This window comes from Chlorella variabilis (genome assembly GCF_000147415.1).
Source record: "Chlorella variabilis unplaced genomic scaffold CHLNCscaffold_3, whole genome shotgun sequence".
Lineage (NCBI taxonomy): Eukaryota > Viridiplantae > Chlorophyta > Trebouxiophyceae > Chlorellales > Chlorellaceae > Chlorella > Chlorella variabilis.
The window spans coordinates 1,534,218-1,551,211 of record NW_005435085.1 but is presented as its reverse complement, the minus strand read 5'-3'; the positions used below and the strand labels follow the sequence as shown (position 1 = coordinate 1,551,211).

Genomic DNA, 16,994 nt, shown 5'->3' with positions numbered 1-16,994 from the left:
GACCATCTCCATCGCCAAGGCGGGGATCACCACCATGCTGCGGAGCCGCACCAGCGTCCTTGCGGCGGCCAACCCGCCCTCGGGCCGATACGATGACCTCAAGTCGGCACAGGTTTGTGGTGTGTGTGTGTGGATGGGCGGGGGCGAGGAGGGTGGACATAGTGGTGGTGGTGGGTGCGAGGGTGGAGGTGGGGCGGCTGGAGGTTTGAGGCTGGGCACGTGGGCTGAGGCCTGCAGGGGGCACGCATGCTCTGGGCGGGTTCGCTGTGTCATGACACAGAGGCTCTGGCCTGCCAGCCCCCTGTCCATGCGCCCTCGCCGTCCCCGCTTGCATGTGCTGGGGACCCCTCCCCCTTCCGCCGCTGGCTGCGCCCACTCACCTCCCTCCCTCTCTCCCCTACCTTCCCCACTCCCCGCCCCGCCCATCCCGCCTCTTGCCGTAGGAGAACATCGACCTACAGTCCACCATCCTCTCCCGCTTCGACCTGATCTTCATCGTCAAGGACGAGCGGTCGGTGGAGCGCGACATGCAGGTGGGGCGCCCCGCCTGCCCTGTAGGGCGCCAGGGCGGTGCAGCTGCAGCTGCAGCTCCTCACTGGCGGACTGGGATGTGGATTGTTTCGAGTGTGTGAGGGCGCCGGCGCCCCAAAGAGGTGCAGGGCGCTCGGCTGCCTGCTGGCGGGCAGGTGCAGGGAAATCGGTCAGACCCGTGGCGCGCTGCTTGCCCCATTAGCTGCGCTGCCTCCCACCATGCCCCTGCCCCCGCCGCCGCCGCCGCCGCTGCGCCTGAGCGCAGATTGCCAGGCACGTGCTGGATGTGCACCGGCTGGCGGGCGCGCAGCCAGAGGCTGACGAGGAGGAGAAGCGGGTGAGTGAGGAGGCTTCTGCGCTGTGCTCTGGGAGTTGGGAGCCCTGGCGGGAGCCCCAGGTCTGCCGCTCGCCACCCCACCCTTCTGCTCCACACCATAGAGGGCGCTCCAAGCTCTGCGGCAATGCTTGTGCGTGTGCCTCACCGTGCCGCTGCTTGCTGTACCGCTCGGTACTGCAGGAGGAGGCCTTCCTGAAGCGGTACATCGAGTACTGCCGCCAGAGCTGCAGCCCGCGCATCACCGACAGCGCCGCCAAGCTGCTAGCCAACGAGTATGTGGAGCTGCGGGCAGAGGTGAGGCCGCCGCCTGGTGGGCTGGGGGCTGTATTGTGGCGGCCGGGCACGGTTCTGGGGCGGCTGGACTGCCGGGCGTGTGGGCGGCAGGGCTGCCTGCCAGCGGTGCCTCGTGCTGCAACCGTCTGGAGACCGCATTGACCCAGCCATGCTGCAAAGCACGCTCCCTATCCTGCCCGTTTCAAGCTGGCGCGCGCGCGCGCGCGCACACACACACACACACACACGTCATGCCCTGCAGAGCAAGCGCGCCGCCAGCGCCGACGGCTCCGACATCCCCGCCATCCCGGTGACGGTGCGCCAGCTGGAGGCGGTGATCCGCATCGCAGAGTCGCTGGCCAAGATGAACCTGCAGGTGGGAGCCTCCTCAAGTAATGTTGTTTCAATTTGTGCTCTGTGGTGCGTGCGAGAGGGGCTGGGTCCGTGTGGGCGGGAATGGCGACTGGCAGGAGCACAAACGAGCGCCGGCGCGGTCTGCTGGCGCCTGTTTGGGGCACCCGTGTGCTGCCCCCCACCTCCTGAGCCCCTGGACTTCTGAATCCCGCATCCCCCAACCCCCCTCCCTCTTCACCCTGACATGCAAACACACCACACCACCACAACACACACACGTGCCTGCTCCTCCTCCGCCTACCCGCAGACTGTGGCCACCGAGGCGCATGTGCGGCAGGCGCTGGAGCTGTTCAAGATCTCCACCATGGATGCGGTGAAGAGCGGGCTCATGGATGTGGCGGTGTTCACAGACGAGCAGCGGTGGGTGGCGGGCAGGGCAGCGCAGGGCTGGAGGGCAAGGCAGGGAGTTGGGGCAGGGCCAGCACTGTTGGGAGGGTGGCGCCGGGGGCTGGGCGCGCCCCGGCGCGATGCCAGCGGCCGAGCCCGCCACCTGGCCTCCGGCGCGTGCTGACTGTGGGCCGCAGGCTGCACCCCCGCGGCTGCTCTCACTTGCGTGTGTGCCCCTGTGCGTGGTTGTGGCGTGGCGCAGGCAGGAGATCCACCGCGTGGAGGAGCAGATCAAGCGGCGGGTGGCCATCGGCAGCTTTGTGAGCGAGCGCAAGCTGGTGGATGAGCTGGTCAGGTGGGGCTGGCTGGGGCGCTTGGGTCCGGTGGGCTGGGGGCCCAGTCATGCAAGGGCAGAGGGCCGTTCCAGTAGCACGCAGGCACCAGCGAGCACGCCTGCAAGTGTTGTGCGCCTGCTCCTGTGCAACAATCCCTGCCCGCACCATCTGCCACCCGCGCCACGTGCCACGCAGGGTGGGTTTCAACGAGAACCTAGTACGCAAGGGACTCATGTTCCTGCAGACCACCGGGGACTTTGAGTACCGGCGGGAGCGGCGCCTGGTGCACCGCATGAAGTAGGTGCCTGGCTTTTGGGTGGCCGGCCACCGGAGCTTACGCCCCACACTCGGCCCGACCGCCCCCTGGCAGCCGCCCCCTGGCTGCCACTGACGACGACATTTCTGCTGTATTACCACCCCGGCTCCCTCCACCTCATTGCTCTTTCCCTTGCTGTTCTTTGCTTCCTGGCTCCTAGCATTCCCCCAAAGCACAGTCTGCCACTCTGCCCGTAGATGCGCATTGGTCACCAAGCCGTGTGTCGGCAGCCTCGCCTGCCTGCCTTCTATGTGACACACTCGGCGGTTGGCATCATGTGGCCTCATTGTCAGGCACAGATCCGCTGGGGTTCTTCTGCTGGCTTCTGCTTGGGCGGCCCGGCTCCTCCTGGGGGTCTGCCGCCGCTGCCCGCCGCCGCATGTGGCATGTGTAAGGGGCTTCGTCCCGCGTGCTAATCGAGGGTAAGGCACGCTGGTGCTGGAAGGAGGCGTGTGGCGCCAGAGGGGCTGCAGGCTGAGATGGCCACCATATGTGCCCCATGACCCTGACAGGACCGTTGCCGGAGATGCCGCCGACGGCTGGCCCATTCCTCCATGCATGCCCGGGAGAGCATCGAGGTGGGGTAGGCGGAGCCTGCAGGCCAGGAGGCGCGTGAAGGTCCTCGTGGAAAGTCGGACGGAACTCAACCCATGGGGTTTCAGGGCCCGCTCGCGCCCTCGCAGCCCACTGAGACCAGCGCAGCTGGTGGCTGGTGTTTTACAGGGCTTGGACGCCTTCCACACCACGGACCCCCTGACCATGCCTGCCCATTCGAGCACCTGACTGCCAGTTAACGAGCCCGTGGCAGCTCCAGTGGAAGTTTGAAGCGCCGGGAAGCGCCTCCCAGCGACGAGTCACTCAGCATGACGGCCCGCGGCCGCCTCTTGTGGCTCGGCGCGCTGCTCTGGCTGGCGGCTGCAGCTCCCGGGGCCCTGGCAGCTCGCCGCCCACCAGACGGCCCCTGGGCGCCCCTCAAGGAGGGCGCCACTGTTGCCGTCGTGAACGGGAGCTTCCTGCTTGCGGCCCTCTTCAACAACACGGGCGATATCATGCTGTGCGGTGAGCCTCAGGCCGCTGGTCTTGGCCGACCCAGCGCCGCCAACCCAAGGTGTTGCGCCGCCTCTGCCGGGGGTCCTTTGCCGCGACCCGCCCTTTGCCGCCACCCTCCTTGCAGACGACATTATCATCAGCCCCAAGGACTGGCAGATGTATGAGCTGCCCATAGTCATAGACGCCCCCGGCGAGACCATCCTGCTCCGCTCTGGTGAGCAGCGGGAGGAGGCTGGCAGCGAGGGCAGGCGCCGTCGCCACACGCACCCCCCTGGGGCGGCTTCCGCCACGAGCCCAGGACTGCATGGGTGCTGACAGCCCCTGTTGCGCCTGCTTCCGCAGACTCCTCCATCTTCAAGAAGATGATTGACTGGAGCTCCGCGGTCGGCCTGCTGGAGGTCACTAGCAACACCACGCTGGCGTTCAATGGGATAGACTCGCGAAGTGCGTGCGCTGGCGCTGCCACGCTGGCCGCAGCTGGCGGCGGCCTTGGTGCAGGAGCAGCCGCGGCAGGGCTGGCAGCTGGCGGCCGGGGCTGCAGAGGGGCGGTTCGGGGTTGGGGTTTGGAGGGTGACGGCGTGCCGCGCCGCACGGGCGCCTGCCGCTGAGACGCCGCCACTCCCCATGCGCCGCACCGTGCCGTGCAGACCCCGGCAACCGCACCCAGGGCATCGAGCAGCTGGAGGTGGAGGTCAAGCGCTCGCCGCTGTGGCCCACAGTCACCGGGGAGGACGGCCACAGCGTGGTGGTGGACCGCAGCGAGGTTGCCATGGACACAGCGATGTGCAACCCGTCGTTTGTGCAGGTGGGCTGGGCTAGGCGTCTGGTCATGCTGTGGAACGGTCGTGGCCTCTGCTGTCAGCTGCATGCTCCAGCTGCCGCGCCACACCCCTGCATTGCTGCTGCCGCTGCTGCCGCCGGTGCTGCCGCCCGCGGTGCTGCCGCCGGTGCTGCCGCCCGCGCTGCTGCCGCCGGTGCTGCCGCCCGCGCTGCTGCGGGTGCTGATTGGGAGCGGTGCCGGGCGGTGCAGGTGGAAGTGGCGCGCATCCAGGAGCAGATGCACAGCAGCGAGGCGGTGACCTACTATGGCGGTACCACCACGGGATACCACCAGGTCGCCGTCCCCGCCCCGCTCTACGACACACTCACTAAGCAGCAGGGTGAGGCATGGCTGGCGGGCAGGTTGGCGGCAGGAGGCCCGGGGCCGCGCCGCGGCTGTCGTCTTGTGACCGCCCGCCCCGGCCGGCGCCCGGCTTGCGTGGTTGCCTGGCGCGCTGGGCCTGCATGCCACTTGCCCCGCCTGATCATCATCGCGTGCCCTTAACCCCGATCTGGTGCAGTCGGCACGGCCGCCTACCTTTTGAACGACATGAACATCACCTGCTTTGACTCCGCCTACCAGCCCCCCGCCGGCAGCGGCACCCCCGCCTGGGTGTGGGCGGTGGTGGGCAGCGTGGCGGGCGTCGTGGCGCTGGCGGCGGCCGCCGCGGCCTTTGTGCTGTGGCGGCGCCGCCGCCGCGCGCAGCAGGTGCTGCACCTGCCCGCGGGGCGCGCCGACTCGGGGGACCTGGAGAAGGGGAAGCTGGGCGGCAGCTGCCACGGCCATCTGTCCAAGGACGGCTCCGTGGCAGAGCTGCACTCCCTCGGCAGCGGCGCGCTTTCCAGCCTGGCCTCCCACCACGAACAGCTGGCCATGTCGGGGCCAGCCTTCGGGGGGGTCAACCGCCCCTTCATGCGGCCCCCGTTTGGCCCCATTGACCGGCGTCAACTGGGCCGACCGGTGGGGCGCGGGCCCTTTGGCCCGCTGTACCGCGGGCGCTGGAAGGGCGCGGTGGTGGCGGTGAAGGTCATCGACCACCGCGTGCAGCAGGGCAAGACGCACGACCTGTCCCGCGAGCCGCTGCTCAGCATGAGCGTCAGCCACCCCAACGTGAGACTCCCCAGAAGGGCCGCGCCCTGCCCCCCCCGCCCGCCCCACATCTCCCTCCTCCGCCTGCTCTACAGCGAAGGCCAGACGCCCGTGGGCCCGCGCCAGCTGCCCGCCTCCCTGACCCCTTCGCCCAGCGCCCCTCGCCGACCCCCTCGCTCGCTGCGTCCCGCCTCCCTCGCAGGTGGTTATCACACATAAGATGTGCGTAGTGAGGGTGGTCTCAGCCGCGGACGAGGACGGCGACGCCGAGCCGCCGTCCCCGGGCGGCTCCTCAGCTTCCAAGCCCCCCAGCGAGAGCGGGTCGGGGTCGGCGTCCGGCTCCGCCGGCGGCCAGCTCGTGCCCGCCCTGGGCGGCGACGGCATGGTGGAGGTCGTGTCGCACGGCGCGGTGCTGCAGCCGGGGTGAGCCGCCGGCGCAGCGCCTGCCTACATCCCCTGCGTCCTCCCTGTTGCCCGGCCGGCGCCACGCGGCCCGGCTGGCGCGGCCCGCAGCCTCGCCCCCGCTGCTCATCCGCCCGGCCACAAGGCCTGCTCGCCGCTTCCCTCCCCGCTCACCCCTCCCCCTGGCCCGCCCCCTCCAACCCGCTGCAGCATGTACGAGACCTGGCTGGTGTGCGAGTACTGCGACCGCGCCAGCCTGGCGGACCTGCTGGCGCGGGGCCAGCTGGCCGCCGCCGACGCGCAGCAGCGCCCCATCTGGCTCCTGCTCTGCCTGCTGGACATCGCCCAGGGGCTGGAGTACCTGCACTCCAACACCATCGTGAGCGGCGGCGCAGGGCGGCTGCATTGTCACGCGCCGCATGCCGCCGGCAAACCACCGGCAGCGCCCCGTGCCTCCCTCCGCTGCCGCTGCTGCATCAGCAGCAGCAGCAGCAGCATGCCCCCATGCCAGCCTGTGTCCTCCAGTTCCCTTCCTCTTCCCCTGACCCCTCGCCTGCCCTTGTACCCCCCACCCTCCCCTGCAGATCCACGGCGACCTCAAGCCCGCCAACGTGCTGCTCAAGGCGGCACGCAACGACCGCCGCGGCTTTGTGTGCAAGCTGGGCGACTTTGGGCTGAGTCGCATGCTGGGGCAGGAGGAGAGCCATGTGGAGACGCAGAGCTACGGCACCGCCTCGTACGCCGCGCCCGAGCTGCTGGCAGAGGGCAAGCTGACCAAGGCCGCAGACATCTACTCCCTGGGAATCATCATCTGGGAGCTGCTGACGGGAGAGGAGCTGTACCCGGGCCTGACTGCCATGCAGGTCATCCTGCAGGTGAGCGGGAGGGGCGGCGGCAGGTGGAGGAGGGAGGCCCGCGCGGCGCTGCCCAGCCCAGGCCGGGCCGGGCCGGGCCGCACGTCGCAGCCCTGAGCTGGCTCCGGCAGCCCCTCCCTGCCCTGCCCAGCAGCCCCACTCGTCACCCGTCACACATCGCGCCCACACCACACCAAACCACTGTCGCCCGTTGCCCGGCGCAGGTGTCCCAGCACCGCGTGCGCCCCGACGTGCCGCCAGACTGCCCGCCCGCGCTGGCCGACCTCATGCAGCGCTGCTGGAGCCACGACCCCTTGCTGAGGTGGGCGGGCGCCTGGGCTGGCGCCTCCCTGCTGCAGCAGCCGCGCTCGGCATGCCACTCCCCTACGCCGCCGTTGGCGCCTGCGGGGAATGCTGCCGTGCTGACCCAGCCTCCCGCCACTCCCGCTGCTGTGCCGTGCAGGCCCGACGCCCAGCAGGTGGTGGATGAGGTGCGCGCGCAGCTGATGGCGCGGAGGCCGCAGCAGGCGGCAGCGCCGCAGCCGCCCGCGGGCGGCGCGTGAGCGGCGCGGCCCAGCACAGCGCCCCGCCTCCGGCGCCCTAGCGCGCGTAGCCTCCTGATGCGGGGCCGCAGCCCGCGCAGCTTCGTGTGGGGCGGGCCCCCGCTGCTACGCTGCAACCTGTAGGCACCCCTTGAGTGGCCTGCGAGTCGTGACCCCCTATCCTCTTGCCACTTCCTTAGTATCACACTGCCACGCTCTTCCCATGTGTGTCAACTGCACTCCCCTTCCCAATCCTTTCCTTTCTTCTTTTCTATGGGCGAGCTCGGCATCGGGCCTGCGCCTGAAGGCCTTTTTTGCCCCCGTTGCCAACCTGTCCAGCCTGCCGGACCCTTTGCCCGGCAGCACATCTCAGCCTTGTTGTCTTCCTTTGCCAGGCGGCCGGCGCCAGGGGTGCAGCCCCCGGAGCCTGTGATCGCCTGCCAACAGCACTACAGCACCGTTGCATGTGTTCCAAGCTATCCTACAAACTGAAGCCGCAGCGCATCATGGCTGGTCCCTTACCAGCCATCATCTCCCCCACCCTACACCTCGCATTTCGCTGCTCACCTCTCTCCAGCTCTGATGCGCTCCCTTCGCTCAAGCACCCAGCTATGCCTCCCTCTCTCCCCCTCAACTTATTGCGGCACGTACTCCAGGTGCCGGCATCCTTATACCTTGTATTTTCTTGAAACAATCGCAGTCCCAACACGCGCACACCCTCATCTTCATGCAGCTGCTTGCTTGAGCAAAAGTCCTGTCAGGCTGTAAGCATGTTCCAGGCTGGCTGGCCGCCTGTTAAACGGATGGCGATGTGCTCGGCAGTCAGGAGGCAAGGAGGGAGCAGCAGGGGAATGGGAGTGGGGTGATTGAGGCAGCTGCCTGGAGAAAGGAAGAGGGGGGCGAGAGGAAGAGCACGAAAAAAGCGCGAGAGAGGCAGCTGGGAGGGCGGGCTAGCTTTGCTCTGCCAGCGCGGTTCACTTGCAAGCTGAGCAGTGGAGTGGGCGCGACCAGGCATGGCGGGGCAGCGGCCGGTAGAGTCATGGCGACGTGGCAGCGCCGGCCTGGGTGCTCGCCGCGCCTCGCCGGCCGCTGCTCGCCGCCCTCATGCATACTCCGACAGTTGCACCTGGTGGTAGACCGACTCCGAGACAAAGGGTATGTCACAGTAGTATCCCCTGTGGGCAGGCAGCGGGGGCAGGAGCCGGCAGTGTGTGGGCGGCGCAAGGCAGCAGCAGGATGCAGGGCCGGCGAGCGAGCGCGGGGGGGGGGGCAGATGCATGCATGGCAGGCCGGCACGTGGGCGCAGGGGCGCAGCGGCGCCCGCGCTGTGCGCCGCGTCACAGCACCGGGCGGCCGCCTGCCAGCACGGCCTCCCACAGCAGTTGGCAGCTTCCCCAGCAGGCGCAGCCACCCCAGCAGGCGCAGCAGGCGCGATGCGCTCACCGCACGGTCCAGAAGACGGCGTACAGCACGGTGCCCATGCAGCAGGTCCAGCCAAACATGTCAAAGTACTGGCCGATGACGGACCACTTGAGCTCCGAGGGCAGGTAGGCGCGGAGGATGTGAAACAGCATGACCACGATGTCCAGCATGATGGCCTGCAGGGCGCACACACGAGCACACATGCACACACGTGCAGGAGGGTTGGTGCACGAGGGAGCCCCCGTAAATGGGTGGGCGAGGGGTAGGCGGGCGAGGCAGGGCTTCGCGCGCGAGCGATGCAGCGCCGGAGCCTGTGGCTGCTCGCCCGACGCATCCGGGCGGGCCTGGCTAGCCAGCACCCCACCACCACATGTGCCATGCACACAGCCCAGCAGCCACGCAGCCCGGCGGGCACGCAGCCCGGCGCTCGCCTGCATGCAGTTGAAGCGCACAAAGTGGTGCAGCTTGTTGTTCTTGACGATTGACAGGAACATAACAAAGAAGATGATGAGCGGCGCAAACTGGGAGCCAAAGTAGATGAGCGCCAGCGGGCCTGCAGGGCGGAAGGGCGGCGCGGGAGGGGCATGCATGAGCGTTGGCGCCCGGCCCACACCCCCGGCCGCTGCTCCCCCTGCTTGCCTGCTGGATATGGCTGGCTGCCTGTGCCTCCCTGCCTGCGCGCCACTGCGTCTCCCTGCCTGCCCTGCCGGCGCCACCAGGCAAGCTAGCTGCTGGCTGCCGGCCGGCCGGCCGTGCCACACCCACCGGGGGCGAAGTAGATGTAGAGGAGGTTGCGGAACTTGCCATACATGGCTCCTCCCAGGGAGATGCTGTCAATCCAGGGCACCAGGTAGCACATGGCCGAGAAGCAGCGCCAGAAGAGGGAGGGCGGGTCCTTGTTGGCTGCCTCGGGGTCCTCAGAGTCCTCGAGGGCGTCGGGGTCGCGCGCTCGCGCCGCCACGCCTAGCTGCTGCCGCCGCGTGCCGCGCCGCTGCTGCCGCTGCCCGCTGCCGCCGGCCAGCAGGCTGCTGCTGCCTGCAGGTGTGCGTGCGTGGGTGGCGGAAGGCTAAATGGGAGCAGGGCACGGCTCAAGGAGCTGCAGTAGGCTGCGGCGGCGGCGGCAGGCGGCGGCAGGCGGAAAGGCCATCACCCCCGTGACTGGCCCCCGGCTGCGGCCCGCTGCCGCTGTCCCCCGCCCTGCGCACCTGTGATGTGGCTGACGGAGGCAAGCCTAGGCGCCTGCACCGCGCTGGCAGGCCTGCACGCCGACACCAGCACCCGGGCGGGTTGCTGTGGCGAGGCTGCTGCTGCTGCTGATGTGCTGCGGGCCGCCATCGGCCGTCCCAGGCCCCGCTGGGCCGCCGCAGCCAGGTTCATGGTGCCCAGCTGTTCCCCTTGTGCTTGTGCGATGGCGCTGCCCGCGGCTCTGGATGCCCAAGCAAGGCCCCGGTAAGCAATCCAGACGCTCGCAGCAAACAATGCATCGCGCTGGCAGCCCATTCATCCGGCCACCGGCCCGGGATCAGGAAGGCGTGCAACTTGGGGCCGGCCTCGGCGCGCCGCCTGGACTTTGCGCAGCATTGGAGCGCCCTCTGATCGCCATGCCGGCCGTGCTGGACCTACCCCAGCTGCCTTCGGTGCAGAGGCTGCTGCAGGCCGAGGCCTCCGCCCTGCGGCAGACGTGGGAGGCCTCTGACGCCGCTGCGCTGGAGGCGGAGATCCAAAAGTACAAGGCCGCACTGTCGGATGTGCTGGAGGAGCTCAAGCGCCTAGGTGGGGCTCTGGCGTTTGAGCGGCAGTGCCAAACTGATCGCAGCTGGTTGGGGGGGAGTGGGAGGTGTGCAGAGGCCCAGGGCGATGCCGGCGTGCCGTGGGAAGCATCATGGAGCGGGCCGTTTCTCTGCCTGGGCCGCCGCCCCTGCCGCCGCCGGTTGCCAGCTGACGGCAGCGGGTTCCACGTTGTGACCGCCCACCAGTGGTTGTGCCCACTCCTCCCTGACCCATCCTTTCCCTTCATGCAGGCGTCGACACGGGGGAGGAGGAGGCCGGGGATGCAGAGGGGCAGGAGGGTGTGGAGGGTGTGGACTGGCGGTACGGTTCCGTAGAAGAGCTAGACCCCTCGGAGTGGCAGGTAGGGAGGAGCTGTGGGGCTGTAGGTGGGGATGCTCAAAATGGCTGGTGCACCTTATGAGATGCCGGGCCTCCTGCCTGCCTCCTGCTAGGCCCTGCTGCCACATGTTGCCTCCTGTTAGGCCCTGTTGCCGCACATTGCCTCCCCTCGGCCTCCCACCCCTCGCTCCCGACGCCACCCTCGCACGCATGACTGCCTCGCCGCCCCCCCCGTCGCCTGCAGGTGCCGCCGCACTGCATCCCCATCCACGCCAACGTGACGACGTACGACTGGAGCCGCCTGATACGCGCCACGCAGTTTGACGTCGTCATGATGGACCCGCCCTGGCAGCTGGCCACAGCCAACCCCACCCGCGGCGTGGCCCTGGGCTACAGCCAGGCCAGTTGCCGTGCCTGGCGCTGACCTGGCGCTGGCCTGCCCCTGCTCCGCGGCGCGCGTGCATGGCATGTGCCACGTCCGCTGGTCTGTGCGCGGCCGCGAGTGTGCTGGCGCGCCTTCGAACAGCGCCCTCGCCGGCCCTGTCCCGCCCATGCAGCGCGGGCCGTTCGGCTGCCGCCCTCGTGCACCCCAGCCCCTGACCCTGACCCTGACCCTACCTCCCGCCCTGCAGCTCACCGACCAGCACATTGCGCAGCTGCCCATCCCCAAGCTGCAGCAGAACGGGCTGCTGTTTGTGTGGGTCATCAACGCCAAGTACCAGTTCTGCCTGGACCTCTTTGACCAATGGGGCTATGAGTGAGCGGGGCCTGCGGGGGCTGCTGGCAGGAGGGGCCCTGGGGCCGGCGGCGGAATGGCCACGCGCTGGCATGCTTGCGGGACGCGCCGGCGGGGGCGCAGCGGGGGCCAGCCAGGGGAGAGGCTGGGCAGCGTGTAGGCGCGGCCCTGCCACAAGGGGTGGGGTGCGCCAGATGTGGAGGCGGCGTGCAGGGAATCGCCGCCCTCCCATCCTCCTCGTGCCCTGCGCCGCCCCCCTGCCCTGCCCAGGCTGGTGGATGAGGTGGTGTGGGTGAAGATGACGGTGAACCGGCGGCTGGCCAAGAGCCACGGCTTCTACCTGCAGCACGCCAAGGAGGTGTGCCTGGTGGCGCGCAAGGGAGACGACCCGCCCGGCATGCGGGGAGGCGTGGGCTCAGACATCATCTACAGGTGATGCACGGGAGGGGGCCTGGGCCCAGGGCTGGGGCAGGGCCTGGGCCAGGGTGTGGGGCTGGTGTAGGCTGGCAGCCTTGCTCATGTTCAAGGGACGGGTGGGGCGGGTCCTTGCCGCACTGCCGGCTGGCCAGGAGGAAGGCGGGACATGCATGAGCATGGAGCATGGCCTGCCACGAAACGCTGCCGCCCTGCCTGGGCCGGCTCCGCCGCTGCTGCCCAACCCGTGTGTGGCCCCCGCCTGCGCCTGCCCCGCCTGCTGGTGTGCAGCGAGCGGCGGGGGCAGAGCCAGAAGCCTGAGGAGATCTACCAGCTCATAGAGAAGCTGGTGCCCAACGGTGGGCACCGCCACGCTGGCTGCCAGCTGCGCATGCTGTCGCCGCCTGACCACGCTGCGGCAGGCGGCGTGCTCTGGCATGCCGCGGCCTGCCCAGGCTGGACAGCATCGTCCCTTTCAGGGGCAGGCCAGTCAGCGCTCCCGGCTGGTGCCTGCCGCCATCACACTGCCTGCTGCCATGCGTCCCTGCCCCGTGCCTCGCCTGTACTGCTTGCAGGCAAGTATCTGGAGATCTTTGGGCGCAAGAACAACCTGCGGGACTATTGGGTGACGGTGGGCAACGAGGTGACGGGGCAGGGGCCGCCCCGCGGCGACCAGCGCGCGATAGAGGAGGGCCTGCGCATACCCAACGCCGTGTACGGCAGGGCGGGGTGAGGCTGGCTGGCTGAGGGGCGAGCCGAGGGCGGCGGCAGGGAGGCGAGCAAACCCGGCCGGTTAGCCTTGGTGCCGCAGCGCGCGGCGGCCTGCCGGGCTCCCAGGCTGCTTGTACGATCATGGCATATTTGATTGAGTTAGAGCCATGAAACATGTATAATGATCTGTTCAATTCCAGCAATTTTCTGAAACCTGGCCAGTGCTGACATGGCGCCGCTTGGCCACACGTGGCAGCACAACCCCTGCCGATGCAAAACACCCGCTGGCGATGCTGGCAGCACTCGCCACTGCCTCGGCGCACCCCCGAAGCACATGGGGCTGCGCCTTTGCCACTTCAGGTGCGTATCCGTGACTGGGTTTCCGCCTCCTTCTCTGCGGAGGCCTCTGGCGCTGCTGCTCTGAGCATCTTCAGCGTGTTGCGATGCAGGACCACGCTACTGCGACTGTGCCCGCTCAGGGTGGAGCCCGGGGCGGCGGCGCCCGCAGCGCAGGGCACCGGCAGGAGCCTGGTGCAGGGCCGTGCAATGATTGCCACTCCCTTGGCCATCCGTGCCGGGGTGGACCCCGGCGCAACAGAAGGAGGCCCAGCAGGCGGCCTCGGCGACCAGCAGCCGCAGCGACAGCGCCACACGAAGGAGAAGCGGCCGCCGCAGCCCCACCCCAACCACTTTCTGGCTCTGCAGGTCTGTGTGGTGACCTGCGGCCGGCATGATGCTCCCATGCACTCCCCAGACCAGCTGCGCCGTCACCAGACTAGATTACCATTCTACAACTCCCCTCCGCCGCGTGCCTGGCTGTGCCTGCAGGTGTCGCAGCACCCCGACGTTGTGGCGGCCATCCAGCGGGTGCATGCCAGCCTGGCAGGCCACTCCCCGCACCTGCAGAAAGCGTGTGTGGAGGCGGTCACCGCGCACCTGACCCTCGGGGTGCTGGCGCTGGGCAGCGAGGAGGAGCGGCGGCGTGCGTGCGAGGCGATGGCAGGGCTGGCGGCGGCGCTGGCGGAGCAGGCGCTGCTGTCGCCTGTGGAGGTGCATCTGGAAGGGCTGAGCCACTTCAGAAACCAGGTGGGAGCTGGGAGGGGTGGCGCCCTGGTGCCGCATGGTCACCTTGCCTAGCCGCTGCGCATCTCGCGCTGCGTCCCCTGGAACGGGCGTGGGTGGCCCTGCCGGCTAGGTGCGACCCTCCTCCGCAACCAACCAGAGTGGCCCACCCCACCCCTGGCCTGCACCCCCACTGCCCCACCTCAACCCTGGCCAGCAGGTTCTGTACCTCGACGTGCGGCGGGACGCGGGGCTGGAGCAGCTGACCCGTCTGGCGGCCGCCACCCGGGCGCACTTCCAGCAGGAGGGGCTGCTGCTGCAGGCGGGCCAGGCCTTTTTGGCCCACGTGACAGTAGCCAAGACCAGCAAGCTGCAGGGCTTCAGCCAGAACAGGCGCGGCGGCGGCAGGGGCCGGCCGGGGCACAGGCGCGAATGGCGGGTCATTCCTGCCGAGGCCTGGGCGCAGCATGCGGCCATAGCGGGAGGCAGGGCGGTGCTGGGAGAGGTCCAGCTGTGCGCCATGCAGGGCAGGAAGCCCCAGCAGTACTACCAAGTCCTGTGCAGCCTGCCGCTGGCCGGCAGGACACAGGAGGCGGGCGGCGAGGCGGCGGTGCAGGCAGCGAGCGGCGTTTCGCAGCTTGTGCCAGCATGGGAGTCGGCATCAGGCAAAGATGCCGGAGGCCCCAGCCGCTCGGCCAGCTGATCTGCCTTGCGACTCTAGAATGTGTGTGCGCCTTGCCTGTAGTAACACAATCGCCTTGCCGGTAGTATGTTATCCCACATTGGCCAATGGAGCAGGCGAGAGGTTAGCAGTCTCAGCTCCACACGGCACGCAGGCTGGATACCAAGAGGTCCCGCTTCTCGCTGAGCTCCTGCCCTCTGCCACCGCCGCTGCTGGTATGAGAGGCGGCGACGCCGGCCTCCCCTGCCTGGTGTTCTGTGGCAGGCAGCGGGTAGGCGGCCAGGGCGGCCACCAGCAGCTGGTGCACGCTGGCGGGGAAAGTGGATGCAACGGCGGCAGCGGCGCTGGCTGTGTCGGCCAGAGGCCACAGCCAGGGCATCACACGCTTCAAGGCAATGCCCTCCTGCACACACACATGAGGCGTTGTGAGGCCCCAGGGGATAGCCACCTTCACAATTGCCAGGTCCCGCATCCTGCTGCAGGCTTGCCTGCAGAAAGGCAGTGATGGCTTGCATCAGCTGCTGCCCGATGCTGGCGTCCAGCTGCTCCCACACTGGGCCGCTCTTGGCCATGCACCTCAGCAGCCGCAGCTGCAGCTGCTGGTCGCTGGTGGGGCCGCCGCCGCTCAGCAGCTGCGCATAGGTGTCCCGCCAACATGGGGCCTGCAAAAGACCCTGGGCACTCCAGGTAGTGGCCAGGCCTGATGGCGAGTCCGGGCCATCACTTGTTGCCAGGGCAGGCGCACAGCCAGCTGCCCGCTGCTGTCCCGGCGGCTGCTGGAAGTGATGGGCCTGAAGTTGCTCCAGCGCTTGGTAAGATCGGTGAAGCGAAGAGAGGCGCTTCGGGCTTGCACGTGGGCGCGCAGGCGGCCCTGCCGCCCCTGCCAGTACCGAGTGCACCTGCTGCTCCGCTGCCATGCTGTCCACAGCCAGTGCCGCCATGCCGGCATTGAGGGAGGCCAGATGCTGCTGCAGGTGCTGCACGGGCTGCTGCTGGCACCCCAGGGTTGTCGTCCCAGCCAGCGCCGCAACGCCAGCGCTGACAGATGCCAGGTGGTTCTGCATCTGGTGCAGTGCTTCCTGAGTGGAGCTGGTGAGGGCGGTGACGGCGGCCGCCATGCTCGCCTGCTGCGCATGGATGGCCGCCAGCTGTGCCGCCAGCTGCTGGGCGTCGGGCATGGCAGCGCCAGGCTGTATGGGTGTCGGGCCCGGCGGGCCTGTCGCCAGCACTGGCAATCCACCATGCATCGCTGGGCCAGCAGGAAAGCAGGCAGCCATCCACCCTGCTGCAGCGGCTGCCTGAAAGGAGGGAGGCGCAGCAGCAGGATAACACGCCGCTGCTGCGGGGGCTGAACCCAGCGGCATGCCGCAAGGCACAGCCAGCTGGACGGGAGGGTGGGGAGGGTGCAGCGCTGGGATGCGCTCTGCGACCCCTGGCCCCACCACATTTGCTGGGTTGCTGCCGCAGCACGGGGTCCTGGCCTTTGTCCCCTGACCGCCTTGCTTGGCCCGCCCCGCCTCAGCAGCCAGCAGGCTGCCACACACCGCCGGCCACTGCTCCGGCGGCAACCTGCTGTCAACAAACTCCTGGACCGCCGACACGCATGGAAGCGCCGCGATAGCAGCATCCCGCACCGGCTTGCTGACGTCGGTTTTGGCTGCCTTGAGCGCCGCGACAGCCGCGTCCCAGCCCGTGGCGTACGGCCCCACGCCCACCGCCAGCGCCTTCAAAGTGTGGGCAGCGGCGGCGCGCAGCTGGAAGTCTTTGCCTCTGCTGACCAGCGCTCCCAGCAGGCCCCCACCACCTGCAGCGCCAGGCCCAGCATCTGGGTGAGGTAATACATCAGTAAGTGAAATGGATGCATGGCCACTCGCTGTCTGGTCACCTATGGTGCTTTGCTCCTCACCTGCCGCGCTGCCTAGAACCTCTGGCATCAGACCCAGCAGCGCGTGGAAGGAGGAAGCCACCAGGCCACGCACTTGTCCGGCCTCCACCCATGCCACCGCCTGGCACAGCTCGGGGCGGCCCCCAAACAGGGGGTTGTCCAGGATCCGCAGCAACTGGCGCAGCGGCGAAGGCTCCAGGGGGGCCAGGTAATCTGCTGCCTGGGCCAGGGCCGCAGCGGCAGCCGCCTGCACTGCACCTCCCGGCTCGCCCAGGGCATCCAGCAGGCAGGCCAGCAGCGGGTTGCCATGGTCGCCGGCTGCGGCGCAGGGAGCAGAGGAGGCACAGGGGCCAAGCAAAACCCTGTGTTACAGTCACCCCGCTATGATAGGCCGCGTGAGCAGACCTTGGGCAGGGGGCACACGTGATCAAGGGGCATCAAGAGAGGGGGTGGACCATGGAGCACCCTCTCCATGGCTCCGACCACCCTCCCCCCAGCTGAGCGTCCCAGGGTCACCCCACCCTGGCCCCGCTCCCCGTCCTGCCGGACACGCAACCCCCACAACGTGGTGGGGGACGTGGGGATCCTTAGCAGCTTAGGCCTGCCAGGCCGACGGGTGCCGATGCTGGTGCGGGCTCCCGGCGGCAGGCAGCGCCGCCGCCGCGCACTCAAATGGCATGGGC

The 16,994-nt window shown here is 69.1% G+C and overlaps 5 protein-coding genes across 5 annotated transcripts in view; 4 read left to right on the top strand and 1 right to left on the bottom strand.

Moving 5' to 3' along the window:
- Positions 1-2,939, top strand: part of CHLNCDRAFT_34202 (hypothetical protein) — a 6,923-nt gene extending 3,984 nt beyond the window's left edge. The window contains exons 13-20 of the mRNA XM_005850908.1: positions 1-112; positions 444-533; positions 797-868; positions 1,049-1,162; positions 1,404-1,517; positions 1,803-1,915; positions 2,145-2,237; positions 2,413-2,939. Of these exons, the coding sequence (XP_005850970.1) occupies positions 1-112; positions 444-533; positions 797-868; positions 1,049-1,162; positions 1,404-1,517; positions 1,803-1,915; positions 2,145-2,237; positions 2,413-2,518 (814 nt within the window). The 3' untranslated portion in view covers positions 2,519-2,939. The remainder of the gene's footprint in view (positions 113-443; positions 534-796; positions 869-1,048; positions 1,163-1,403; positions 1,518-1,802; positions 1,916-2,144; positions 2,238-2,412) is intronic.
- A 457-nt stretch (positions 2,940-3,396) lies between these two features.
- Positions 3,397-7,311, top strand: CHLNCDRAFT_140750 (hypothetical protein; the record flags this gene model as incomplete). The annotated part of the gene is made up of 11 exons (XM_005850907.1): positions 3,397-3,592; positions 3,708-3,797; positions 3,926-4,027; positions 4,231-4,388; positions 4,614-4,743; positions 4,924-5,513; positions 5,695-5,915; positions 6,105-6,273; positions 6,479-6,769; positions 6,973-7,070; positions 7,212-7,311. 11 exons carry the CDS (start codon positions 3,397-3,399, stop codon positions 7,309-7,311), a joined length of 2,145 nt encoding a protein of 714 aa, XP_005850969.1.
- Positions 7,312-8,392: 1,081 nt separating this feature from the next.
- Positions 8,393-10,089, bottom strand: CHLNCDRAFT_140749 (hypothetical protein; the record flags this gene model as incomplete). Its single annotated transcript, XM_005850622.1, has 5 exons — positions 8,393-8,465; positions 8,734-8,888; positions 9,165-9,265; positions 9,478-9,747; positions 9,918-10,089. 5 exons carry the CDS (start codon positions 10,087-10,089, stop codon positions 8,393-8,395), a joined length of 771 nt encoding a protein of 256 aa, XP_005850684.1.
- A 224-nt stretch (positions 10,090-10,313) lies between these two features.
- On the top strand, positions 10,314-12,704 carry CHLNCDRAFT_50385 (hypothetical protein; the record flags this gene model as incomplete). The annotated part of the gene is made up of 7 exons (XM_005850906.1): positions 10,314-10,485; positions 10,734-10,843; positions 11,066-11,200; positions 11,454-11,578; positions 11,828-11,989; positions 12,263-12,330; positions 12,547-12,704. The coding sequence occupies 7 exons, from the start codon at positions 10,314-10,316 to the stop codon at positions 12,702-12,704; spliced, it is 930 nt and encodes a 309-aa protein (XP_005850968.1).
- A 312-nt stretch (positions 12,705-13,016) lies between these two features.
- On the top strand, positions 13,017-14,447 carry CHLNCDRAFT_140747 (hypothetical protein; the record flags this gene model as incomplete). The annotated part of the gene is made up of 4 exons (XM_005850905.1): positions 13,017-13,042; positions 13,162-13,387; positions 13,511-13,768; positions 13,965-14,447. 4 exons carry the CDS (start codon positions 13,017-13,019, stop codon positions 14,445-14,447), a joined length of 993 nt encoding a protein of 330 aa, XP_005850967.1.
- Between the last annotated feature and the right edge of the window lie 2,547 nt (positions 14,448-16,994).